At 60.9% G+C, this 25988-nt stretch overlaps 2 protein-coding genes and 1 long non-coding RNA gene across 10 annotated transcripts in view; 2 read left to right on the top strand and 1 right to left on the bottom strand.

Annotated features, from left to right (window-relative positions):
- Positions 1-19548, top strand: RAB40B (RAB40B, member RAS oncogene family). Of its 2 annotated transcripts, none has more exons than XM_072782108.1 (6): positions 1-223; positions 14686-14746; positions 15881-15941; positions 16463-16540; positions 17159-17381; positions 18524-19548. In XM_072782108.1, exons 1-6 carry the CDS (start codon positions 55-57, stop codon positions 18793-18795), a joined length of 864 nt encoding a protein of 287 aa, XP_072638209.1. In that variant the 5' UTR covers positions 1-54; the 3' UTR covers positions 18796-19548. The 2 variants fall into 2 exon arrangements, with proteins under 2 accessions (XP_072638209.1, XP_072638210.1); XM_072782109.1 differs by lacking the exon at positions 1-223 and adding an exon at positions 13774-13916.
- LOC140607355 (uncharacterized) lies at positions 8751-25988 on the bottom strand. Of its 3 annotated transcripts, none has more exons than XR_012009430.1 (5): positions 25846-25988; positions 19536-19639; positions 18897-19101; positions 16672-16764; positions 8751-8901 (listed from the first exon to the last, which is right to left on the bottom strand). It is a non-coding gene; the product is annotated as an uncharacterized lncRNA (long non-coding RNA). The 3 variants fall into 3 exon arrangements; XR_012009428.1 differs by lacking the exon at positions 25846-25988 and adding an exon at positions 25380-25757; XR_012009427.1 differs by lacking the exon at positions 25846-25988 and adding an exon at positions 22726-24530.
- WDR45B (WD repeat domain 45B) overlaps positions 24692-25988 on the top strand; it is a 42049-nt gene continuing 40752 nt past the window's right edge. For 2 of the 5 annotated variants that reach the window (XM_072782107.1, XM_072782106.1), the window contains exon 1: positions 24692-24876. In XM_072782107.1, the coding sequence (XP_072638208.1) occupies positions 24810-24876 (67 nt within the window). In that variant the 5' untranslated portion in view covers positions 24692-24809. Of the gene's footprint in view, positions 24877-25347; positions 25602-25988 lie in introns of those variants that run through there. The other 3 variants (XM_072782101.1, XM_072782102.1, XM_072782104.1) reach the window with 3 other exon arrangements.

Raw genomic sequence — 25988 nt, 5'->3', positions numbered from 1 at the left:
CTCCGTGCTGTCAGCGGCGGACCGCGGGGCCTCTGTGCCTCCCGCGGGCCGGGCATGGGCGCAGGCGGCGGCGGCCGCACGATGAACACCCTGGGCAGCCCGGTCCGCGCCTACGACTTCCTGCTCAAGTTCTTGCTGGTGGGCGACAGCGACGTGGGCAAAGGCGAGATCCTGGCGAGCCTGCAGGATGGCGCGGCCGAGTCCCCCTACGGCCACCCGGCGGGTGAGCGCGGGGCCGGGACCCGGGAGCAGAGCCCGGGGGGATCGCGGTGGGGGGGGGGGCGGGAGCTCGAGGTGGGGGGACCGGGAGCGCACGGGGGGTGGGAGGGAGGGGGGCCGGGAGCGCACGGGGGGGGCGAGGTGGGCCGGGAGCTCGCGGTGGGGGGGCCGGGAGCTCGCGGTGGGGGGGCCGGGAGCTCGCGGTGGGGGCGCCGGGAGCGCAGGGGGGGCGGGAGGGAGGGGTGCCGGGAGCGCACGGGGGCGGGCTGGGGTCCTGGCGGCGGGCTGGGAGGGGCTGGGCGGGGAGCCAGCGGGGGCCCAGAGAGCGCGCGGAGGGCCGGGGGGCGTGGAGCCGCCGAGCGCAAGGGGCCGGGGGAGCGCGCGGCGGGCGCGGGGAGCCGGGCACCGGGGGAGCGCGCCGAGGAGCTGGGGGCGCAGCGGCCGGGGGAGGCCCTCGCCCGGGGGCGCAGAGCCAGGCGGTGGAGCGCGCGAAGGGCCGGGATCCAGGCGCGCGAGGCTCTCGGCCCTGGGCCTGAGTCGGGCGCGCGCTCCGCAGGAGGCCGGGCTGCACCCCAGGTCCGCGCGTGGGGAGCGCGGCACGTCGGTCTACGGTCTCCCCAAGGTCCGCTTCCTCGCGCAGCCAGCGGCCGGGCAGGGCTCTGGGGTACCTCGGCCCCGGCGGAGGCGGGCGGACCACGCAGGTGGGCTTTGGGGAGGAGGTAGCGGGGCTGCTGCGTGCGCCCGGCTGGGAGGCCGCGAGCGCGTTTGGAGAGGATGCGTGGGGGTAACGGAGCGGGCGGGAGGGGACGGGGCCGAGGCTCCCAGGTGGAGGCTCTGCGCGTGGGAGGGATGGAAGCCGAGGGGAGAGGAAGCAAGAGAACTAACCAGCCTGGAGAGGCTCCTCCTCTGCAAACAGGATCCCGGAGGGCAAGAAACCCAAATGACCCTGGGGAATGCGGCCTGAGGGCGGGAAGGGAAGCACCACGGAAAGGGAAGGAGTGAGGGTTCAGGTGGAGGAGAAGCCACAGGGCTCAGGGAGGACAGGGGGTGGAGGATCCTCAAAGCTGGGGTCTGGGGGTCTGAGGGTCAGAGGCCCCAAGGCGGTGTGCGGCGTTAGGAGGGAGAGATGGCGAGGGGAGGCCAGTGAGGTGGGCATCCAGCTGGACCAGCGGGCAGGGGCCGAGTCAGGTCTTCACCCAGGCAGGCCGCTCTGACGGTGCGGGTGGCTGCAAAGGGCACCTGTCAGCCCTTGTGTCAGAGGCTCCAGGCGCACCTCCAACACAGGTCTTGCCCCCTCTGTCTCCTGGGCTTGCAGTCGGGGTCTCCAGGAGCAGAGGAGGGCGGCCCAGCAAGGGGTCTGTTGATGTTCAAGCCAGCAGGTGTGCTTCCTGCCCTGACCAGGGTAGAATTGAGGCAACGGTCCAGAGGAGGACGTCCTGGGTCCAGAGGACCTCAGCAGCAAATGAACTTGAGTTGAGGCAAGAGGGGCAGGGGTGCAGGGCAAAGTTTGCGGGGTGAGGGACGCGAAGGGAAACAGTGGTCAGCAGAGCTGGCAGAGAGGGGAGCCTGGGGCTTCTGAGCAGGGAGGAGAGGCTCAGGTGGAATGGCCTGGGGCGGGCCTGTGAGATTGGAGGTGTTGGGCCGGGGAGAAAGTTGGGAGGAGGTCGGGAAGGTTCCGGAGAACCGATGCCAAGAACCTGGACTATTCCTGAGGTTGAGGGTGTGAGAGTCAACCTTGGCGCTTGTGAAAATACAGATTCCGTCTCTAATTCCAGATCTGTGTCATCCAAGGTGGTGCCATCAGTGACATGTGATTTTTAAATTTAAAGTAGGGGGATCCCTGAGTGGCTCAGCGGTTTGGCACCTGCCTTTGGCCCAGGGCACGATCCTGGAGTCCCGGGATTGAGTCCCACGTCGGGCTCCCGGCATGGAGCCTGCTTCTCCCTCTGCCTGTGTCTCTGCCTCTCTCTCTCTCTCTCTCTCTCTCTCTGTGTGTGTCTATCATAAATAAATCTTAAAAAAAAAATAAAGTAGTTACAATGAAACACAAGTAAAGGTTCCTATGAATCGTGGGTCAAGTGCTCAACAGCAGCCCCTGGCCTGTGACCCTGTAGCAGGGCTCTGCTGGCAGGCGCCGCTCTGGGGCTCGGGCTCCAGGAGGGCAGCGGGTTGTGTCTGCAGTTTCCTCCGCAGGGCCTGGGGCTCAGTGGGTGCAGGAGCTCGTAGAGGTGAAGGAAGACACATCGGGCACATAGAGCACGGTGCTCCTAAAACTGCGTGGCTGGGGGCACGAGCCCTAGTGGGTGAGCGATGTGGGCCGGTGGGAGGAGTGTGGACAGAGTGGGTGTCCTGGTGGTTTGAACAGAGCTTGGGTGGCTCTGCTGCGTTACCTTCTTTCTTGTTATTTGTAGACTGAGCGTTTGTAAAAGCAACGAATTAGCACTTTCCCCCAAAGGTCTTTCTTCCACCCCGAGGGAGGACTTAGGTTAAAAAAGACACTTTCCAGGGATTTTAAGAAGTTGAAATCTTTCCCAGTATTATTATTATTATTATTATTATTATTATTATTATTATTAGACACGTTCTACTTTGCATTCTGCTGGGGGCTTGGGGAGGGAGAGGGCGTTTGCAGCCCGTGCTTCCATCCCCCACCCGCCTGGCCCCGTGGCTCTCACTCCCGGATCCCAGGCCTACCTGCCCGCAGGCCCTCGGCATCAGGTATTTCCGGGCTTCAGCGCCACAGGAATCCTTTCCCCGCTGCGGGGTCTGGGACCTCTGCGTTTTGCTCTCCCTCTAATTAGCTACATTTCATTTCCAGCCATTTTCCAGGAAAGGGGCATATTTCCTGAGCGTTTTCATGTTTGAGGAGATCTGTCCCTTGTGTTGGTCCGTGGAGAGTATGCGGGTGGGGTCAGAGGGTGGAAGGTGTCCTCAGGCCGCCTTTCCCAGCCCTCAGCCCCAGGTGAGCCGCCGTGGCCAAGGTCAGCGTGTGTCAGCATGTCAGCTGCCGACGCTGCGTGTTGGACCTCTGGCACGCTGTGCACTCTCCGAATTTGCGGATTTCATATTTAACTTCAGGGAAGTTGACTTTGTGGCCCTAAAACACTGTTACATTGACTGGTGTTCGTGCTTCAGGTCTCTTAAGGCTGCTGAGCGGCCCCCACACAGATTTACTATCTGAGTGTCCCGGGCCTGGGGCTGTGTCCTTCCTGGAGGTGCCAGCGGTAAGTCTGCTTGCTTGCCCAGCTTCTAGAACCTTCCTGCACTCCCCGGCTCTGGGCCCCTTCCTGCTGCCGCAGCGGCAGTGTGTGCCCGTGCTGTACCATCCAACCTGCCTCGGTCTCCCTCCTCTGCTGTTAGGCGCCCTCGTGACAGTGCAGGATGACCTCCGTGGGTGACGGTCACCGGGTCAGCACACCTGGTTCCTCCTTGGCCATGTAGCCCCGGGGACCCGCGGGTTGTGAGGGTCACAGCATGGGTACCCCCCCGGGCGGTGAGGCCACCTGCTCCACCCGCTACCCTCCGGCTGGGTTTCAGTCGCATTCCACATGCCTCTGCTTCCCTCTGAGGCCCGGACCTTCTGCCTCTTCCTTCTGGATCTCTGTGGACATCTCAAGCCTTTCCTATTGGTTGGTAACTTTCACTTTAGTAAACTGTTTCTAGACGTTTCTAACTTTTCTTTTTTTATTAGTTTAGTGGTGCGGTCGTTTCGGTCTGCAGTTTTTTTTCCTTACTTGTACAATTTTCATTTAAATTTTTTGGGCAGCCCTGGTGGCTCAGTGTTTTAGCGCCACCTTCAGACCCGGGGCGTGACCCCAGGGTCCCGGGATCGAGTCCCATTTCGGGCTCCCCGCAGGGAGCCTGCTTCTCCCTCTGCCTGTGTCTCTCTGCCTCTCTCCCTGTGTCTCTCATGAATAAATAAATAAAATCTTTTAAAAAATTGTTTTTATTTAAATGATTAATTTCATTTAAAAATATCTTATTTTACCGGCTTACAGTTTCTGCTGCATTGTTCCACCGCATGAAGTAACCGGGGTGACTGTCCTTTGTTCCTTGGGTCCGTTTCCTTCTACGCTGGGCCCTCCGGGTCTGTCTTTCCTCTGAAGACCTGCTGCAGTGCGGTGGTACCCCCAGAGTAGCCGAGGCCCGAGCCCCTGCGCCGGGGCCCACAGGGTGGGTGCCCGGCCAGCGCCTTCTCCGGGTGGAGGTGCTGGGGGAGAGGCCTGCACGGCCCAGCCCCGTGGGGACAGTGAAGTCGCCGTGAGGTCGCGGCCCCGCGGGGCTGGTCTCGCGGGTGGGTGAGGCCCCCGGGCTCCAGCTGGCCCTGCTTCCAGGACCGTGTTGCCTTCCCTTCTCTGACTGCCGAGTCTCTACGTTGGGAGACGGAAGGAGCTGGAACAGACAGTAAATTCTACACCCTCTTTCCTCCCAGCCTTTTTCCCACGGAAACTGGGTGTTTTCTGACAACTTTCTCCCGCCGCTCCGCCAGCTTCCTTCTGCCAGCAGGAAAATCCCATCTTTCTGTCTCTGTTCGGTTCCTGCTAACAGCTAATAATACTGCTGCCCGCCCTTCCCTGGCCCAGAGAGGACAGGGATCATCCCGAGGTAGGTCACGGCGTTAGGCCCCGAGAGGGTGAATAACGGGCCCAGATTGCACAGCGTCGTGAGCACAGGCGGTGGCTGCTGAGGCTGGGCCCTGTGGTTCAGAAGCGGCCCAGAGAAGTGGCTTCTCTCCCGTGAGGACCGCCGCTGCTTTCACTTAGCGACCTCGTCACGGGGCCTTCGCCCTTCTCTTGGCCTTTGCCCAGGCTCTGCCCGGAGACGCACGCACGCAGGTGTGCAGACCTCACAGTGACTCTGCCGGTTTCCCTGGGCGGCCACTTCCAGATTCGAAACACGATTTATAAGGCCTTCACTTCCAAGTCTGAGGACACTCGAAGCCTCTATTCCTCGTCCTCTGCGGTGTGTGGCGCGCTCCTCAGGACAGGCCAGCTTCTGCCTCTGCCTCCTGTGGGCCACCCGCCGCACTGGCACGGCCTCCGCGTGGCTGCCCTTTGACGCCTGTTGCGATTGCCTCCGCGTGTCTGAAACTGTTGAAGCTGCATTGGGTCAGATTTGCTCCTTAGAAGCCATCATCCAGCCCCGCCTCCCCGCGAAATGTGGGGCCTCCTCCCTGCAGCGGGGACTGTGCTCGGACCAGGGTGACGCCGACCCCGGAGAACGGGGAGTGGCCCGGCAACGGCACCGCGGGGGCTGAGGGGTGACAGCCACGTGCTCCTGCCTTGGGCCTACTGCTCGCACCCGCGAACCCCTCGCCCAGCCCCTTGGGGCGAAGAGAAGCAGCGAGCTGTGTCGGAGGCCACGGAGCCCACCGTTTGCATCGCACGCTGTGCACTTACCACCCACTAAGAGATTTTTCTTTTCAGATTTTATTTATTTAGGGATCCCTGGGAGGCTCAGTGGTCGAGCGTCTGCCTTCAGCCCAGGGCATGACCCCGGGTCCCGGGATCGAGTCCCACATTGACCTCCCCACAGGGAGTCTGCTTCTCTGCCTGGGTCTCTGTCTCTCTCTCTCTCTCTCTCTCTCTCTCTCTGTTTCTCACAAAAATCTACGGAGCCAGAATCGTAAATATCTGTATTAAATTTGAGTGGACCCCAATCCAGAAGGCCGAAAGGTGTAACCCTAACGAGGAAAAGAAAGTGGTGAATATGGAGAACGTTGAATTCACCTCCAGGCTAAGAAATTTGTTTGGAAGTAAAATCTGTTTCTTCAGGTCTAGAGTGAAGCGCGTGGTCCGGAAGGTGGACCATTGCCGTGTGGGTCTAAGTAGCGTCGTGCTGGCCTGACGTCCAGGAGACGCAAAGCCAGAGCCCCCAGGGCTGAGATCCGCCCCGAGAGCTTGGGCGTCTGCGCCGGGCCCTGAGCGCCTGTGCGGGGCCGGGCTGGACGCCTGTGCATCTCCCGGGGCCACCGCTGCTAGCGACCACAGGCGGGGGCCTGACGGCGGAGGGTGCTTATCCCCTCCCGAGGCCAGGCCTCTGACATCACTGCGTGGGCAGCCCCCCGCCCCAAGGCTGCAGGGGAGAATAGAATCCCTCCTGGAACCTTCGGCGGCTGCTGCTTGCCTGCCGCCCTGCCCTTTGAATGAGGGAGGGAAGGCCTTGCAAGGGACCTCCGTGTCCTGCTACGCACGCCCCACCTCGGCCCTCCCCTGGCAGGTGAGCCAGAGGGCTGGGGCCTGCCGGGAGCTGGCACAGGGACTCCCTCCTTCCTTCCCACGCTGACCTGGCTTCGGCACACGTGGCCCAAAGGATGTGCCCGTGGGTGTGGAGAGCCTGGGGGCAACCAGGGCCTGCTGCAGTGCCCAGCGCTCCCCTGGGCTGTGAGGACCCGGCCGCATGAGCCTGGGAGGTGGCTCTGGGCCCTGGGCGCTCTGCTCGGCAGACCCACTGGCCTCCGCCAGCCTCCGCCCCGACAGGGGCCCCTGCCGCTGCCCACGCAGACGCCTTCGGTGGGCTTTCCAGGGCAGCCCGTGTGCTTGTGCCTGGTCGTCTGCGGTGCTGACTGCCCAGCACCTCCCTGGCGGGTGCCTCACCCCCTCTCTCTATCCATGGTGACAAACAGGCGCCCCTCGCCCTCTGATGCTTAGTGCCTGGGACCACAGTGACTGACCATGAAGTAAGGCCCCGCGTCTTCCCCACAAGCGGGGAAGGGGAGTGCGGGGTGGTTCATCCTAAACCATCCTCAGGAGCTCAGGCAGGTGAGCGGGTTTACTGTCCGCCTTTGGGCCACTCACTCAGCGGGCATGGCCATGCCCAGGGACGAGGGCATCTTCCCCCAGGTGTCATGTCACCCCAGCTTCTGCAACTCCAGAGGTCGGGGCTCCTTCTGAAGACACGTGCAGCCCCCGTGTGCGGGAACAGGCCAGGACACAGCACTGCCGGCTGACCAAGCGGCCCTACTGCCCCGGACAGGAGGCGTTGGGGCCCTAGGCGCACACTGCCCCCCGGGCCGGGAGGGCAGCCCCTGGCTGACCTGGGCTTTCTGCAAACGGGCCAATACCGTCAAGAACCGGGCACTTTAACATCAAAGATGCTGCTGCCCTCATTTCTTTCCTGGATGATGGTGAAGACTTCCCGGCGGTGCAAAGTAGGGAGGGAACAGGGAGGATGGCCCGGCAGGGCCGGCCCGCCACGCCCCATTGGTGGTCTGAGTGCAGGTCCCCCGGGACCCCAAGCTGAGGGGCGGCCCCGAGCCACAGTGAGGGCAGCCCTGTGAATTGGACGTGTTGCGACTCTGGAGACAGAGGCTGTTTCCTAGCCACACCCGAGGAAAGGTTCAGAGGCGTTCTTGGCTACTCCGGGTGTCGCTGGTGGTGGGGCGCGCGGGGTGCCGGGCCCCATGCTGTGAGAATCCGGGGCTCCCGATGCAGCTAGCCAGCGCCGAGCATCAGGCGCCCGGGGCCACAGTAGCGTGACTAGCGTCTGACCCCGGCTGGGCACGCGGGAAAACCTAGCTCCCGAGTGGGGAGCGAGTAGCTCCGGGCCGCGAGGGGTGGGAGCTGTGTGGACGAGTGACCGGAGGCCCCGGACCGTCCCTCTTCCGGGAACAGCTGAAGCCACCTCTTTGTTGTGTCAAAGAGGAAAACGAGGAAGGAGAAACATTCAGGGAACATTCTTCCCCAAGGAGATCTGCGGAGAGATGACGGCCCTTCGCTCCAGTCTCTGCCGCTGCATGAACACAATGATCGCACCTCGAGTCCCCGACTAGAATGTGACTTGCTCTCAGAGCCATCCGGGAGCTCGGGCCCGCCCCGCGCCCTCCCCGCCCTCGGCTTCCCCTCCAGAGGGTCCCTTGGACCCCGAAAGCCAAGCGCGGCCAGCTCAGGGAAGGACACGTGAGCATTTGTCTTCTTTGAGGCGAGGGTCACATCATATAATTGTATTTTTATTTATTTTCAGTGTTTCAAGATTTTTAAGTGACATCTACGACCAAAGCGGGGCTCAAACTCACGACCCCGAGATCAAGGGTTGGCCGCTCCTCTGGCTGAGCCAGGCCGGGCCCCAAAGGGAACGACCTTAAAGTGAGCGAGCAAGTGGCACTTGGCTCGCCCACAGCCTGGCGCAGCAGCCCCTGCCCCAGAGCGCGTGCCCCCCCCCAGGGAAGCCCCCTCCCCGCCTCCAGCAGGCCCTGCTCTGCTTTCTGATGTTTTCATTCAGCATCAGACACACGTCTCCAGAGTCAGCTACTCAAAGATGAACATGTTTGTAAGTGATATTTAACCAATATTTACACCAGAAGAGAATTCTGCTACGTGACGGCACACATTTAACGCCTGCTTGCTCACTAAAATAGAAATAAGCAGGTGGTGCATGAGCTGAACTAAATTATTTATTCATCATGCGGAGCTAAAAGTGGAGTGAATGGCTTGGCATTTGACGCTTCCTTTTTGTTTTTTTTTTTAAAGAAGGCTAAAATTATATCTCTCCTCTGCGTTATTCTGACTCACTCAATGAGCGTTCCAACAGGCTTTGTTCTAGAAGGTTTTGCGTGTTTTTATTTCATTCTGATGGACACAGTTTTCAGGGAATCCGTGGAGTGCGGCGAACATGAGTCCTGATCCCCTCTGTGACACTGCCGATGTCCAGGTGTGGAGGCAGCCACAGGTCGGGGAGGGGGAGCTAGAAGTAGGAGGAGAGCGAACACGTAAGTCAGAGAGAACAGGACCCAGGGCAGGGATGAAAGGGAAAGGTCCAGGACACGAGCTTGTGGGGGCAGGAGACTCTGGCCACGGAGGGGGGTCGGCGGCGGAGACCCGGGCCTTCGGGAAGGGTGAAGCTTTGGCTGAGGTGAGGCCGCTGCTGGGGTAGGCGCGCAGGCTGTAATGTAGCCGTGGCACGTGCGCTCTAGCAGGTGGTAGGGGAAACTGAGGCACGGGGGAGCACCAGCAAACCGCTGCCTGTCAGAACTGGGATTTGATCCCTGGCCCCACTGAGCTCCTCCATGTGGGGCCTTCGCAGCTGGGAACCTACGTGGCCCAGCGGCCGTGGCCGGTCTCCACTCCCACCTTCCCCATCGGGAGAAACCAAGGCACACATTGCACGGGGAAGCAGCGCTTTCTCAAGCTTTATCTCCCACCCCGCTTGCACCACCCACCCCCTCCCCAAGTCTCCACTCTGGGAGGTGCTGCCTGTGGGGCGCAGCGTGCAGCCTGGCAGAGAGACCTGGAGAAGGTGGGGACTCGTGGCTCCAGAGGAAACCACTAGGTCGGTGTTCCTGGGGTCAGGGGCCGGGGTCAGGGGTGAGGGTGAGCCTAGCGGAGGGGCAGGTTATTCAGCAGGGCCATTCTGATGGGAGCTGGCACCTGAGTCACTGAGTTCAGGGTCAGTCACATGGGCTAATGTGGAGCTGGGTTCCCTTTTAAGTTCTTGTTCACTACTAGTGAAAGTCTGAGACACGGGTCAGCATACGTTGTTCTGGGAAGATGTTAACCCATTATCTTTTATAGCTTTTTCCAGGATTTGTATGTCAGACATTTTCTGTTCCTCTCTCCACTCACTGTGCTTTGTGGGTTTTCTATCGGACTGGACATTTTTGGTGCAAACAAAAAGTCAGCTCCACAAGACAGTGTGGTCCTGGCACAAAAACAGACACCCCGATCGATGGAACAGAGCAGAGAACCCAGACAAGGACCCTCAACTCTACAGTCAACTCATCTTCGACAAAGCAGGAAAGAATATCCACTGGAAAAAAGACAGTCTCTGCAACAGATGGTGTTGGGAAAATTGGATAATCATATGCAGGAGAACAAAACTAGCCACTTTCTTACACCAGACACAAAAACAAATTCAAAATGATAATTAAAGACCTAAATGTGAGGCAGGAAACCATCCAAATCCTAGAGGAGAACACAGGCAGCCGCCTCTCTGACCAAGGCCACAACAACTTGCTAGATGCGTCTCCAGGGGCAAGGGAAGCAAAAGCAAACATGAACTATTAGGACTTCATCAAAATAAAAAGCTTCTGCACAGTGAAGGAAATAATCAACAAAACTAAAAGATACCCTACAGAATGGGAGAAGATATTTGCAACATATTGGATAAAGGACTAGTATCCAGAATCTATAAAGAATTCATCAAAATTAATACCCAAAAAATAAATAATCCAGTTAAAAATGAATGGGCAGAAAACATGAACAGATACTTCTCCAAAGAAATGTCCATACAAACGGCCAACGGACACTTGAAAAACTGTTCAGCGTCACTCGGCATCGGGGAAATACAAATCAAAACCACAACAAGATCCCACCTCACAGCAGTCAGAATGACAAAAATGAACAAGTCAGGAAACCACAGATGTTGGTGAGGATGCGGAGAAGGGGGAGCCCTCTTGCCCTGTTGGTGGGAAGGTGAACTGGTGCAGCCACTCTGGAAAAGAGAGTGGAGGGTCCAAGAAGTTAAAAATAGGGCTACCCTACGACCCAGCAATTGCACTACTGGGGATTTATCCCAAAAGATACAAAAAAAGTTATTTGAAGGGGCACACGCACCCCAATGTTTATAGCAGCATTATCAACAATAGCTAAATTATGGAAAGAGCCCAGATGTTCATCCACAGATGAATGGATAAAGAAGATTGGTGTGTATACAATGGAGTATTACTCAGCCATCAAAAGAATGAAATCTTGTCATTTGCAACAACATGGATGGAACTGAAGGGTATTATGCTGACTGAGTAAGCCAGTCAGAGAAAGACAAATTCCTATGATCTCACTCATGTGGAATTTAAGAAACAAAACAGATAAACATCAGGGAAGGGAAGGAAAAATGAAAAAAAGATAAAAACAGAGAGATAGAGGCAAACCATAAGAGATTCTTAACTATAGAGAACAAACGGAGGGTGGCTGGAGGGGGGGGGGTAGGAGGATGGGGTCACTGGGTGGAGTCACTTGTGGAATCACTAAATTCTATTTCTGAAACCAATACTACACTATATGTACTAACTTGAATTAAAAAAAAAAGTCAGCTCCAAGCAGTCTAAGCGAAGAGGATTTTATGGCCTGGCCTGCCCGGTAGTTGAAGGGCAGGCCTCCTTTGAGGCTAGGCTGGGTCCTGGTGCCTGAGCCTTTCAGGATGCTCTACTGCTCTCTCCCTATCTGTGTTATCTTACTTCCCAGCTCATCTTCCACCTGGTGAGCCCTGAACTGTATGATTGCTGCAAGATATGACGCCAAAGTGGAGAAAGTGGTGAAAGCCGGTCCCTCTTTGGTGTTCTAGGGTCACTGGTTTTTATATATCGTCTATCATTGAGAGTTGTTGTCTGCAGAAGGCAGTCCGGTAGGAGCTGTGCAGCCATGGCCAGAAGCAGAACCTCAAAAGGGAGGAATCCAAAAACAATAAAGATCTTGGAAATTGATTTGTTTTCTTTTTCTTTTATTTATTTATGATAGTCACACAGAGAGAGAGAGAGAGAGAGAGGCAGAGACATAGGCAGAGGGAGAAGCAGGCTCCATGCACCGGGAGCCCGACGTGGGATTCGATCCCGGGTCTCCAGGATCGCGCCCTGGACCAAAGGCAGGCGCTAAACCGCTGCACCACCCAGGGATCCCGATCTTGGAAATTGAAAATGTGATGGAAGAAATAAAAATTTCAGAGGAAGGATAAAAGAGAACATTGAGACCATTTTCCAGAATGTTGAAAAAAAGAGAGAGAAGCAAAATAAGAGACACTAAGAAAATCGTGGAGTAGGTTCAGGAGGCCCAACATCTTATTAACAAAACCCCAGCGGGACACCTGGGTGGCTCAGTGGTTAAGCATCTACCTTCAGCTCAGGATGTGATCCTGGAGACTGGGGATCGAGTCCCACATTGGGCTCCCTGCATGGAGCCTGCTTCTTCCTCTCCCTGTGTCTCTGCCTCTGTGTGTGTGTGTGTCTCTCATGAATAAGTAAAATCTTTAAAAAAAAAAAGAAAACTGGAAGAACTTTTAGGGATGCATTAGTGCTAAATGCAGAGAAAACTAAGCAAGTAAACAAAAAGGCAATTTATAATTCTAGTAAAAACAAAAAGTTGTATGTGAAGGACATATGAACACAGGATACCACATGGTCCAGCCACAGATACTGTTTACTTGGTCATATTGATGTAAAATTGGATATTGATCTAGCTAAAATGCAAATAACTATACTGTGTGTGTGTGTGTATAAGGGAGAGAGAAGTATGTGGAGTAAGTCAATGAAAGAGACCTACATCTTCACCTTCCACCGTGGGAATTGGATTAACGCCTAAACTGAAAAGTCAGGAAGTAGGAATACAAGTATGTTGTTTGCAAATTTGGAGATACATAGCAGAAGAAATACAGAAAAGTGGTGGACTGTGGACCAGGACCTGTCGTTTTCCATGTTAAGTCTCTGACACTTGATCTCATGTGCATCTATGACGGCTGTAACCAAAAACCAAGCACAGGGGGATCCCGGGGTGGCTCGGTGGTTTAGGGCCGCCTTCGGCCCAGGGCGTGATCCTGGAGTCCCGTGTCGGGCTCCCTGCAGGGAGCCTGCTTCTCCCTCTGCCTGTGTCTCTGCCTCTCTCGGTGTCTCTCAGGAATAAATAAATAAAATATTTTTAAAAAGCACAGTTTTAAAAACACAAGGGTGCTTGGGACGGCCTGGCTGGCTCGGTTGGTGGTGCATGCAACTCTTGATCTAAGGGTGGTGAGTTCAAGCTCATGTTGGGTGGAGAGATTACTTAACATAAAACAAAACAAAATGGGGAAAAAAGCCTAACCCTTTAAAATTCTTTTAAATTTATGAAAACTTATTTTTTTTTATTGTGGACCTAAAAAATCAGTACATGAGGACGTTTTGTGAGTCAAAGGAGCCAACCCAATCCAAACAGTGGGTGCACCTCCCAGGTCAAAGACGGAGCGGCTCTGCAGCCCGTGAGCACCGAGAGCCCCCCGCCAAGGCCCGGCTCCGTGGGCGCCTGCTCGCTGCTGCACGCGGGGGCACGGCCATGGGCGTTCCGGGGCAGGAAGGAAACGTTTCCGAAATTAACTCTGAAGTCGGTCTCCGGGTGGGTTTTTGACTGCTTCTACACGTTCGATGGGCGCGTCCCGCGTGTGTATCATGCGGCTGTACCCTCTCTTTAGCACATGGTCTGCTTGATGCCTGCATGTGCGCAGACCCTATTACAGGCGAGCGCTTCGTGCTCGCTTATGTGTGTGTTGCACGTCCATCACGTGTGCGCAGCGCTGACACTGCGAAAGCCAGACGGCGGGCATTGGTGGTTGCCCCTTGGATGCCTCGGTGGGACCTTGAGGGGCTGTGAAGAGCCCTTGGGGTCGCTCCAAAGGGTCATCTCTTGGAGCCTGAAGCTGCCGGCCTGGGATGTCCGCGGTCCGCCCTGACTCTGGGCACTGTCCCCTCAGGATGCAAAGCCAGCCCCGTGTCACCTTCCACCATGCACACCCAGGGATGCGCTCAGCTTTTGTTATTTTTAAAAATATTTTATTTATTTATTCCTGAGAGACACAGAGAGAGGCAGAGACCCAGGCAGAGGGAGAAGCAGGCTCCCTATGGGGAGCCCAACGTGGGACTCGATCCCGGGACCCCGGGGTCTCGCCCTGGGCCGGAGGCAGACCCTCAATGGCTGAGCCCCCCACCCCGTGTCCCGCGCTCAGCCTACTTGAAAGACAGGACGGTTCGTGGATGTGCTATTCTTTCTCGGGGCTTTGTGGGGGCACCAAAGCCTCAGCATGGCCATCTGTCCAGGATCTCGCCCTGGGCCAGGCATTTCTGTTTAGAAGTAAAACACATGCTCCTTGAAGAAACTTGGCAACAGGGAAAGATTGGGGTAAACAAACATAAACACACGCCAGAAACTTCCGGGTGGACGTGGGCTGCTCCTCGGTGTTGCCCGCCTCCCGCCCCCCCCCGCCCCCCCCGCATGCACACGCACAAATACACACAGGGTTACTCTTTACACAGTTGCAGTAACTCTTCGTATCTCATTTCCCACACGACAAGTTTCATTTCACATCCTTAGTGTGATAACCTGGGGACGCGATCTGGGTTTAGCCTGGGAGTGCAGCTTAGGGGAGCAGCCCCAGGATGGGAGGTGGGGTCACGGAGGCCAGGGGCGAGTCAGCCCTCCCCCCCTCCCCCCCTCCCCCCAGACCAATCGGTTCTGAACCACAGTCCCCGACCCGGTCCCCTGGCTGTGCTGCGCATGAATCGGGCAGCAGGTCGGGCCGCGAGGGACCAGAAGGCCAGAGGCCCCACAGAGGGGGGGGGGGCGGGGCCGATCCAGCCCAGGAGACCCAAGCAGGGTCCGGTCTGTCCACCTCGAAAACTGTGACTGTGCCGGGTGGGAAGTCCTTTCTGTCCCCCAGGAGGGTTCTCTTCTCCAGTGCGTGGGCTTGAGAGTGACCTCGAGGCCAGCTGCACTAAGCTGCCCCGCCCCCCCACAGGCATCGACTACAAGACCACCACCATCCTGCTGGACGGCCGGAGGGTGAAGCTGCAGCTCTGGTGAGTCGAGGCCCCCGGTCCCGGCAGACCCAGGGCCTCCCCGGTACCAGGAGGGTCCACGCTTGTGACGGGGACAGACCTCCGCAGATGTGGGAGGTTGGGAGCAAGTCGCCCTCGCCCAGGTCTGGACGGGCCTCTATCTCCGCCCCCTGCCCCCCACCCCCACCCTGCAGCCCTGGCTCTGAGGTCTGGGTCACACCCGGCCTCTGCTCCTCCAGCTCCGGGTTGGGGGGAGAATCAGGCTTTCCTGCTTTGACCGACCACTGGGTTGGCCGCCCCCCCGCAACCTGCCTGATGACTGTCCCCATGTTACCCCTGCCCCTGGGCCACCTGCATGGCTTTCTGTGCCTGGACAGGCCCAAGCCCCATGAGCTGGACGCCCCTCTGCTGCCATCCGCAGGTGCCCCTGCCGGGGGGGGGTCAGCACCCGGCCCCTTCCCGCTGCCCAGCACCCCAGGATGTTCGGGGTTGTGGGTACAGCCCTCCCTGGTGTCCTCTGGGCTTCCCGCTGCCGTGGGTCCACAAGGTCCAGGCCCTCTCCTCTTGTCACCCGACCCCTGCCTGCTGTGCCCGCCACCCGCCATCCCCGTCCAGGCCTGAGGCCTGCGGGGCCAGGGCTTCTCTCTCCCAGGAGACCATCGGGCCCCACTCTCAGCCCGTCCCTCCCGCACGCCGCCCCAAAGCACCTGCTAGACCTTCCTGTGACTCCCTGTCTCGTGTGAGCGGCGTGTCCTAGCAGGGCCCACCCTCTCAGTCAATGGCGGCATGTGCGCCTCCTCGGCTGCTCTGGCCCCCCGGTTTGCCCTCATGTGCAAGAGCCCCGGTCTCCCTGCAAAGCCAGTGGTTGGCGTCCCAGGCCTGCCTCCTTGCCCTCGACGGCTCCTCACCCGCAGAAATCCTCCGGCGCGGGCCCTGCAGAACCCTGGGCCCGGCCCCCCCCCCCTCAGCTCCTCGAGGACTCAGAAGGCAGGCCCGGGTCACCACTGCCCGGGGCTGGGGGGCGGGGGAGCCGTTCATACTGAGGATGTGCCTGGAGCTGCAGCCCACCCTCGTCCCCGCGTCCCCGTGCAGCACGTTTGCTCGGCTCCGGGGCAGCCGTGATTTCCTCTCACTGGCCTCCACTGTCTTTTGCAGGGACACCTCTGGGCAGGGAAGATTTTGTACCATATTCCGCTCCTACTCCCGGGGCGCACAGGTAACACCCCCAAGCCGGGAGGTCAGCCTCACCGAGTAATGACCCCGCGCGGCTCTCTAGTGGGCGCCTGGAGGGCAGGGTGGCACTGGCCTGGGGACTGGTGCAAGGTCTGCAAGAGGCCCTTCTTCAGCCCAGAGGCGCGCGGTGGTGCCTGCGTGTGCCTGTGGCCGTGCGTGTGCCCGTGTGCACGCTCAGGGGAGCGCTCCGTCCAGAGAGTGGCCCTGCAGTCCCCCACATGCCGCGTCCCTAGAGCGGCTGCTGGACGTGGGGGATGCGGTGCCCGTGCCCACCTCACCTGGACATTTGGGGGTTCATTGACGAGCTCCTGAAATACCACCAGGAATGACAATTTAGCTGCTCTACTTGGTAGATAAGTAAGAATAATAGGTTTTCTGTTAAAATAAGTAAACTGGTAGTTGAGCTGGGTGTGAGCCCGTGACCGAGTCGCCTGCGGCCTGGCCGGCGCGGCCCCGAGCTGTGCCCGCCTGTCCTGCAGGTGAGCCCGGTGCCTCTACCCGCAGGGCGTGATCCTGGTCTATGACATCGCCAACCGCTGGTCCTTTGACGGCATCGACCGGTGGATCAAGGAGATCGATGAGGTAGGACCCGGTGTGGCAGGCGCCGTCCGCGTGGGCACGTGGGGGGCGGGCACGTGGCCCAGACATGAGGCTCCAGCAGCATGCAGACAGTCACCTCCCAGAACAGCATGGGCCCTCATGTGGGGACTCACCCGGCCCGCAGTGTGGACGCTCCCAGGGCCGCCGGACAGCCATGGTGGACGCGGAGGGGTCAGAACCGCCTCGTGGCACGGCTGTCCCGTCACCTGCCCAAACACATTGCCAGAAACAACAGGAATTTATTGTCTCGCAGTTTGGAGGCCAGAAGTCCAAAATCCAGCGTCGGCAGGGCCGGCTCCCTCCCAAGGCCCCAGGGGAGGGTCCTTCCCGCCCCCTGCAGCCTCTGCCGGCACGCGGTGTGCGCCCCGTGAGTCCCGTGTCCCCTCCTCCCCTGACAAGGACACCAATGACTGGCTTTAGGGCCCACCCCCCGACCTTGTCTTCACTAAGCACGTCTGCAAAACCCTGCCTCCGTAGGACACGGTCCGCGGTTCTGGGTGGGCACGAGTCCAGGACGGTGCATTTGCCTGTGCGCCCAGCGGTGCCAGCCAGCACCAGATCTGGCACAGGTAACACGCTTGCCTCTCTCTCACCCCGCAGCATGCCCCCGGGGTCCCTAAAATCCTGGTGGGGAACCGGCTGCACCTGGCCTTCAAGCGGCAGGTCCCCACGGAGCAGGCCCAGGCCTACGCGGAGCGCCTGGGCGTCACGTTCTTCGAGGTCAGCCCCCTGTGCAACTTCAACATCACGGAGTCGTTCACGGAGCTGGCCAGGACCGTGCTGCTGCGGCACGGGATGGACCGGCTCTGGAGGCCCAGCAAGGGTAGGCACCTCCTCCCGCCCCGGGCCGCCTCCCACCGCGTCCACCCTCGGAGTAAATGCGTTTAATCTGAGAGAAATCACTAGAACGTTTCTGTCAGAAAGTTCACGAGAGACATTTCTGTGTGGGCGCAGAGGCGGAGGTGCGTGTGCACAGGTGTTGGGCAGGCGCCCTGCGCCCACGGTTCTGGGAAGAGCACCGCGTCGGGAATGACTCACTTTAACTCATTTTGTTTGCAAAGAGGGGAGCTTGAGAGACAGAAGAGCATCGAGCGCTGTTGGCAGTCTCTAACCTGAGGCTGGAAACTGCTCAGAGCCTTGGTGTCAATCCACCCAAACGCCTGTGCCGACCCCGTCCACCTTGCGGGGACCCCGCTGGGACAGCCGCCGTGGATTTCCGCCACGGATTTCCTCTGACGCCCCTGTCAGCAGGCGGCTGTCACAGGAAGGAAAGACAATCTAGTCGTAGAGTGGGGCAGCACAGGGTTGAGGGAGCAAAATCCGATTCTTTTAATCAGGGATTCTCGGCCGCAGCCCTGCCTCCAGCTTGGACGGGAGGTTTCCTAGGGTGTCAGTATGTGCACCCCGCCTCCAGCTGTGGATGGACACCCAGTGTCCCGCAGAGTCAAAACCACCCCCAGCTGAGAGCCACGGTGCCGAGAGAGCTCCTGCTGGGCCCCCCGGGCCTGACCTTCGGGGCTAGGAGGTGGCGGCTGTGCCAGGAGGCCCCCCATCCCCATCCTGGGGGGCCTGACCCACGAGGAATGGTGGAGACGAGAGCCAAGCATTGGCTTCCGAGGCGTGCTCTCGAGCCCGCCCCTGTACAGCTGGTCACACGTGGGAGGGCGGTCACCCCTGACACCCTTGGTTTCTCACCCCACGCCGCGGTCGGGCAAGTCCTGGGGGAGGACCTCAGCGGCCGCCGTCTCCCCTCCGGGTCTGCCCACCTTGGGGCCTGGAGGGAAGGCAGCCGGGTCTCCAGGCCCGGCTGCCCGGTGGCCGTGTCCTGAGGGCCGGGAGCGGGCGCGGTGGGCGGAGAGCCCGGCCCAGGGCGTGCGGCAGGGAGGCGGTGAGGTGGCGGGTCCACCCTGGTGTCGCTCTGTGTCAGGCACGTGAACTAAACTCGGTTTCCTTTCCTTCCCCAAGTGCTGAGCCTGCAGGACCTGTGCTGCCGAGCGGTGGTGTCCTGCACACCTGTGCACCTGGTAGACAAGCTCCCGCTGCCCATGGCCCTGAGGGGCCATCTCAAATCCTTCTCCATGGCCAGCGGCCTCAACGCCAGGATGATGCACGGCCGCTCCTACTCCCTCACCGCCAGCTCCACGCACAAGAGGAGCGGCCTCCGCAAGGTGAAGGCTGCCCGGCCGCCGCAGAGCCCGCCCAAGCGCTGCCCCAGGAACAGCTGTAAGGTCTCCTAAAGCAGGAGCACGGACGGGCCTCCAGGAGAGGCTGGGCAGTCCCGTGAGGGACAGGGACAAGGACAGGGTGGCGGGAGCCCGCTCCAGGGCCGGAAACACACCTGCCGATCGCTCCTGCGACCCAGCCGCTCTGAGCGCTGAGGACACAGCTTGACTCCGATGCTTCTCCGTGGACAAGCACGAAGCTCTCGTTTGACACGCGTGTTTGTCCGGGGGCTTGGCTCTTGATGACACCAGCGTGGCCTCCCTCATAGACCTGCTTTGGAGGTGCAGCGGCTCACGCAGTGACTGTGAGGTGCAGCAACTCTGGAAAGCAGCGGGAGAGAGAGATGACCCTCGACCCCACGACCTCACGAGGGCCCTTTGTGAACCTGCAGTTCACACCCACGTGCTCGTTGACGGGCAAGGCGGGAGTCAGAGATCACACTCGGCCGTTCCATCCAGCTCGGGTCTGACACGGATTTGATACAGTTTTTGCTATGTTATTTACCATGTTTGGGGATCAATAAGTGATTTATATGCATATTTTTCTGTAAATCTACATTTTTTTGTACAAGACGTTCCATAGGTTATGAAGGTAAGGGAAGAAAATGCCAAAGATATCTCTAGTTGCGTCGAGCAGCCACACGTAGTCACAATGCATCCAGATCGGCAAGGAAACTACTGTTTGGGCCGTTTCGGTAAGGAATGCAGTGCGCCCTGTTATTGAGGAAAATGTTTCTCGACAATAAAATGCGTACCTGTTTCTTGGTAGGGCTGTCGGCTGGTCCTTTCTGATTCTGATCATATTATTGATCACCCGGGCAGGGTCTCAGCTTCCTGGGGGTACCTGCCTGACATCTCCCTGCAGCAGCGGGAGGTTATTACAGGGAATCAAAAAAAAAAAAAAAAAAAGAAAAGAAAGAAAAACTATCAATGAGAAGATGCCCAGGTGTTCTCAGTTTCTATACACAATATACAGATTTTTAGATATTTAAGGGGCCTGAGAATTGGAAGCAACAGCTCTATCTGGAGATGGGCAGGTGAGGCCCAGAGAGGAGAAATGAGCCCGGCCAGTGCTGGTCACTGCTGAGGGCCTAGGGCCAGGCTCCAGGCCACTCCTTAAGATGACTGGTAATGTTCTAGAAGGAATATCCTATAGTTCCCCAAGCCCCTGTGACCTGCGGCTCTTCCGGTGTTTCTGGAGCACACTGGTCCCCAGGGGGACACTAGAAGCTGGCTGAGCCAGTGAGGAGACTCCAGGGCTCTGCCCACACCTGGATCTCAGGCTCCTGCCCCCGGGCATAAGGGTACATTTCCACCATGCTCGGCACTCCCAGGGTGGGGCACTTTGTAATCGTGGCCCCAGGATGGGCCAGGATGGCCTGGGATGGCCCGGGATGGGCCGGGATGGCCCACGATGGCCCACGATGGGCCAGGATGGCCCCAAGATGGCCCAGGATGGCCCCGGGATGGCCTGAGCATGGCCCGGGATGGCCCCCAGGATGGTCCTGGGATGGCCCCAGGATGGGCCGGGATGGCCCCAAGATGGCCCAGGATGGCCCAGGATGGCCCCGCGATGGTCAGGGATGGCCCTAGGATGGCCCTGGGATGGCCTGGGATGGCCCCAGGATAGCCCTGAGGATGGCCCCGAGGATGGCCCCGGGATGGCCCCGGGATGGCCCCAGGATAGCCCTTGAGGATGGCCCCGGGATGGCCCCAGGATGGCCCCAGGATGGCCCTGGGATGGCCTGGGATGGCCCCAGGATAGCCCTGAGGATGGCCTGAGGATGGCCTGAGGATGGCCCTGGGATGGCCCTGAGAATGGCCCCGGGATGGCCTGAGGATGGCCCCGGGATGGCCCCAAGGATGGCCCCGGGATGGCTCCAAGGATGGCCCCAGGAAGGCCCTGGGATGGTCCAGGATGGCCCAGAGGATGGCCCCAGGATGGTCCCGGGATGGCCCCGAGGATGGCCCCAGGATGGTCCCGGGAGGTCTGGGATGGCCCAGAGGATGGCCCCGGGATGGCCTGAGGATGGCCCTGGGATGGCCCAGGATGGGCCAGGATGGCCCCAAGGATGGCCCCAGGATGGCCCCGGGATGGCCTGAGGATGGCCCGGGATGGGCCAGGATGGCCCCAAGATGGCCCAGGATGGCCCTGGGATGGCCCGAGGATGCTCCTGCAAGTCATACTTCACAGTATAAAGTGCTCTTAGCAAGTGGAAGGTATGGAAGTAAAGCGTGCATGTTTTGGTGGTGAATGTACTACAATATGTAAAGTGAACCCTGGAAAAACTGCCCCCCACACTGTTTCTTCCCTGGCCCACCCCGCTGGCAAACCCACCCAGAGTGGAATCAGGAATATCTGATTGTGCCCCAGATGTTTGTAATTCTCTTCTTAAGCATCTAGATTCAAAACATCATGGACAAGTGCATCTTCCGTCGCCCTGTGAAGGTCACGGCCCCACGCAGCAGCCTCCGGGACAGAGAACTCACGTCGGTGAGGGGCTGCGCAAGCGGACCCTGACCCGGGAGAAAGGGTCACGTGAGGCTCCGTGGCATCGGCCTGCCCAGGAGCGGCAGGTGGAGCAGCTGCCCTCTCTGGAGAGCCTCCTCATCGAGGCAAGTGCTGGGGGGCAAGGGAGGTGGTCCAGCCGCAGGGGATCCCCACGGACAGACGGACGGACAGACACAGGAGGGCCCAGCCAGGAGGGCTGGCGCCCGGCCGGGGGTGTGCTCGCTGCCCTGAGCTACCAGAGGCTGTTGGCCAGACGGAGGGACATGGTGGGGACGGCGGCACACGGCTGCCAGGGACGGGCCCGCGGTGGCACCGGGGCGGCTGGAGCGGGGGCTGAGCCGCGTCCTAGGCAGGGCTCGCCATCCTCGCCCCCGACCCGCGGCGGGGTCTGCTGGGTCTGCTCGGCGCTCCCGCTCTGCTGGGCCACTGAGGTCGCGGCCGCTTTCTCTCATCTCTGGGTCCTCTCACCCTTTCTTCCCACCGGAGCCCGCCGCTGAGCCGAGCCTGCGAGGCCGGCTTCCCACCGTGCTCCTCGCTGCGGCTCCCTCCCGCCCCATCCTGGCCTGAGTGTCTGGGGCAGGAGGGGGAAGGCGGTAAGGGAGCCGAGCCCGGGAGCGGGGCGCCCCCAGCTCCCCAGACCCCGGGCGATTGTGAGCCGCCTGTGGACGAGCGCGTGTTTGGAAGGTGGGAGAACGGGCCCAGGTCAAGGCGGCATCGGCGCAGGACGGGCCGACCCGGGCACTGCCCGCTTCCCGGCCCCACGGGCTCTCCCCTCCGGGGCCGCGGTCAGGTGCGGGCGTGGGCCCGAGTGCCAGCCTCTCGGGCAGGCTTCCCGCTCCGACTCTGTGGGGAGCGCCTCACGGGGCCACCGCGTGCTCTGCGGGCTTGATGCCGCCCCGAAATTGGGCCACTGCTTCACACTCCGCTTCCGAAATGGGGATGATGCGTGGCGGCTTTTTGGGAGGCTCTCTATCCATTTTACTCATGAAATAAATCACGTGAAGCCGCCTTAGAACCTTGCCTCCAAAGCCGTCTGCACACTGCATGTCTCCCACGGCTGCTCTGCTGGGGCACCTGTGCTGCCCGACAGCCAGGCCTGGTTCCTTCTGGAAGCTCCTGGAGACAGTTCGGGGCTGCTCCAGCTCCCTGGCTCCTGGCTGTCCCCAATCTCTGCCTCTGCGGTGACTGTGACACTCCTTAAAATGTCGTTACCTTCAGGGCCCACCTGGACAATCCAGGACAGTCTCTTCTGCCCCGGAAGGAGCCACATATACAGGGTACAGGGGTGGGGATGCGGACATCGTCATCACTCAGCTGACCACGTGTGCCCCCGGCTGTGGCCGATCCGGGTCTTGCCCCCAGGAGTACCGCCATCCCCGATTCTGTGTACACCACACCCTTTGCCCTCTTTCTGCGACCATCCCTGTGCATACCTGCCCCCGAACAGCCGTGCTCCGTTTGCCGTTTTGAGCTTCGTGTAAACCGCTTCACACCAGAGGTGTGCTTCTGCAACCTGGGTCTGATGCTCAACGTTGTTTGGAGACTCATCACCCGGACACAAGTGGCTCAGTCGGTCCCATTCGTGCCTCTGCACCACCTTGCTTCCCCACAGGCGGCTTTGCGCAGCATTTCCACCCATTTTGGAAAACCCTTAATAACCCATCATAGCCCCAGACACCTCGCAGAGTACCCGCCCCCCCACCATGGAGACCCTCCTCGGCTCACGGGGACACACAGGGTATCCTGAGGCTCCGTGAAGCATTTCTGTGGCCTATGTTGTTAAAACATTAGATGTCATTTTCCTCCTAGAGATAGAGAGCTGGGCTTTGGGAAGCAACACAACACTTCCCTATGTCCTCCATCTCCGTCCAGCCCCGGTGTGCGTCCCAGAGGTAAGAATGTTCCCCTGCCCCATTAGGAGAGGGAATCAGTGAGGAGCCTGGCCCTCATTTCCAGCCACTGCTCCCATCTTTGGCCTGAAGGCTTGTGAGCTACCAGTGGGCCATGCTGGTGTCCTGGGGTTGCCTCAAGCAGATGGCTCAACAAGGGACACCCATGTCCCCACAGCCTGGGGGCCCCAAGGGGAACCCCCTCCAGCTCCTGGGGGCGACGGCCGTGCTCAGCATGTGCTGGCTGTGGCTGCACGGCAGCAGCGTCAGCCTTCCCCTCAGGTGGCCATCCCCTCTATCATCTCGCCTTTTCTTCTCCACCAAGGACAACACTCGTCATGGACTTCAGGCTGCCCTAAATCCAGGGTGATCTCATCTTGGGATCCTTAATTACACCTGCAAAGAATCTCCAAACAGGGTCACAGTTACAGGTTCTGGGCGGGAGTATGTCTGGGGGCCACCACTCAACCTATTCCAGAGGGAGGTACAGCTTTGAGTGCCCGGTTAAGTCACAGAGGCTGCGGTGAGGGGCACGGCCACCAGCCCCCTCCCCAGCCGCCTGCTGCCGGTCACAGAAAGACACGGAGGGAGGTGTGGACCGCAGGGGGCCCCAGACCAAGGGAAGGGCAGGGTCTCTGCGAGTGCCTGCCTGGAGCAGCCACAGCCAGCTGGGCGGCCTCTGGCAGCAGGGTTGAGTCTGGGGCTGCGGGCCGAGCGAGGTGAGACCCTGCCCGGGGCCCTAATGACAGGCCCCCCTCCCGGGGAATGAGGCACTGACTGCCCGGGCCGAGGGTCCCCTGCTCCCTGCACGCCCACAGGGTCCCTTGAGGGGGGTCCGTGCTCCGGGAGGGGCTGTGGCCGCAGGGGCTCGGGCCCGCGGGGTTTCTGTAGGGGCCTCCATCTTCCACCTACTTCCACTTCCCCCGCGTCTCTATCTTTGTGTACGTTTTACTGCTGTTGATCGCAAAACCGTATAATGTATTGTTATCGTTATTTTTAAAGTTTTGTTTATTTATCCATAAGAGACCCAGAGAGAGAGACAGAGGCAGAGACACAGGCAGGGGGAGGAGCAGGCTCCATGCAGGGAGCCCGACGCGATGCGGGACTCGATCCCGGGACCTGGGATCACGCCCTGGGCTGCAGGCGGCGCTGAACCGCTGAGCCACCAGGGCTGCCCTGTATTGTTATTATTTTCACTGTTTTCAACCAATAAGAAGTCTCTTACACTTAATTTATATGGTTCCCGGGGAGGAGCCTCTCCCTGTGTTTGGGGCTCTGGGCCCGGCTGCTCGCGAGGGGCGCGGTGGGGCGCGGGCGCCGCTGGGGGCCGCACCGCCGTCCCGCGTGGGCTGCCCTCGGGACCCCCCGCCCCAGGCCCCGCCCCTCCGCGCAGGCCCCGCCCCCGCCGCGGCCCCGCCCCGCGCACGTGACATTCTCGGCGCTCCCCCGCCGCCCTGGCCGGGCCCGGGTGGATGCGCTCGGCGCTCCGCGGCTTCCTGGCTGCGCGCGCACGCACGTCCGCCCCTCGCTTCCGGCGCGGCGGCCTCCGCCGGACAGACGGGACCGGGCGCCCGGCCTCCCCGAGGGCATGCGGCGCTGAGGGGCGGCGGACCCTCCGCGGCGGCGCCATGAACCTCCTGCCGTGTAACCCGCACGGCAACGGGCTGCTCTACGCCGGCTTCAACCAGGACCACGGTGAGGGCGCCCCTGCGCGCGCCCGAGCCCCGACCCGGGCTCTTCCGGAGCCTCAGCCCCCGCCCGGCCCGGCCCGGCCGCTCCCTCGGTGCCCCCCGACCCCGGCCGGGCCCGCCCCCGCCCCTGACCCGGACGCCCCCGCCCCCGGCCGGCCCCTCCCCCGACGCCCCCCGGCCCGACCCGGCCGCACCCCGGACGCCCCCCGACCCCGGCCGGCCCCTTCCCCGACGCCCCCCGACCCGACCCGAGTCCTCCCCGACCCCGGCCGGGCCCGCCCCCGACGCCCCGGACCCCGACCCGAGTCCTCCCCCGACCCGACCCGGACGCCCCCGACCGGCCCCTCCCCCGACGCCCCCCGACCCGGCCCGGCCGCTCCTCGGACTCCCGGCCGCCCCCCGCCCCGCCCCCCGGCGCCGCCCCCACTCCGGGCGGGCCCGCGCTCCTTCCGGGAGCCGCACCCTCCGGGGCAGCCCGGCCCGAGGCTCGCCCCCCGCCGCGTGTACCGGGTCGGCCGGGAGGCTCCGCTCTCGGGGGCTCGGCTCCACCGCGTCGGAGACGGCCCGAGGCGGCCCGGCCGCTGTAGCCCCCGGCGCTGGCGGCGTCCTGAGCGGCCCCGAGCCCCGCCAGCGTTTCTTCTCTTGCTCCGTGAAGTCAGCGGCGCCAAGGGCCGCCCCGTTGAGGGCTCCTCCGGGAAGGGCTTGCAGCCGCCGGGGTCCCCGGGTGATGTAAGCGGAAGGCCCGCGGGGGGCGGCGGCGGCTCGGGAGCTTCACGGCGTTTGCGGAGCTGACGGTGAACGGCGTCGCGGGCTGCCTGCGGGGGCGGCCAAACCTGCCTCCGGGCGCTGATCGCGGGGCCCCGCCGGGCTGGGGGCCTGGGGAGGTGACGGGCGGGGCGGGGCGGGGCGGGGCGGACCACGTCGGCAGTTCTGGCGGGGCCGGGCCGCCGGGACCGTGGGGACACGTACTTACCAGGGCAGTAGGAGTTGGGGCCAGATGTTGGCCGTCGGGCGGTGACGTGGCTGAACGTGTTGGGGTCTGGCATGCAGAGGAGGGCCTGGCAATAAGAGATCCCTTTAAGGAATTAACGGCGGCGTAACAAATCCTTAAAAAGT

This window comes from Canis lupus, chromosome 16 (assembly GCF_048164855.1).
Source record: "Canis lupus baileyi chromosome 16, mCanLup2.hap1, whole genome shotgun sequence".
NCBI lineage: Eukaryota > Metazoa > Chordata > Mammalia > Carnivora > Canidae > Canis > Canis lupus.
The sequence above is the reverse complement of the archived record's forward strand: the minus strand, read 5'-3'. Positions and strand labels throughout refer to the sequence as shown.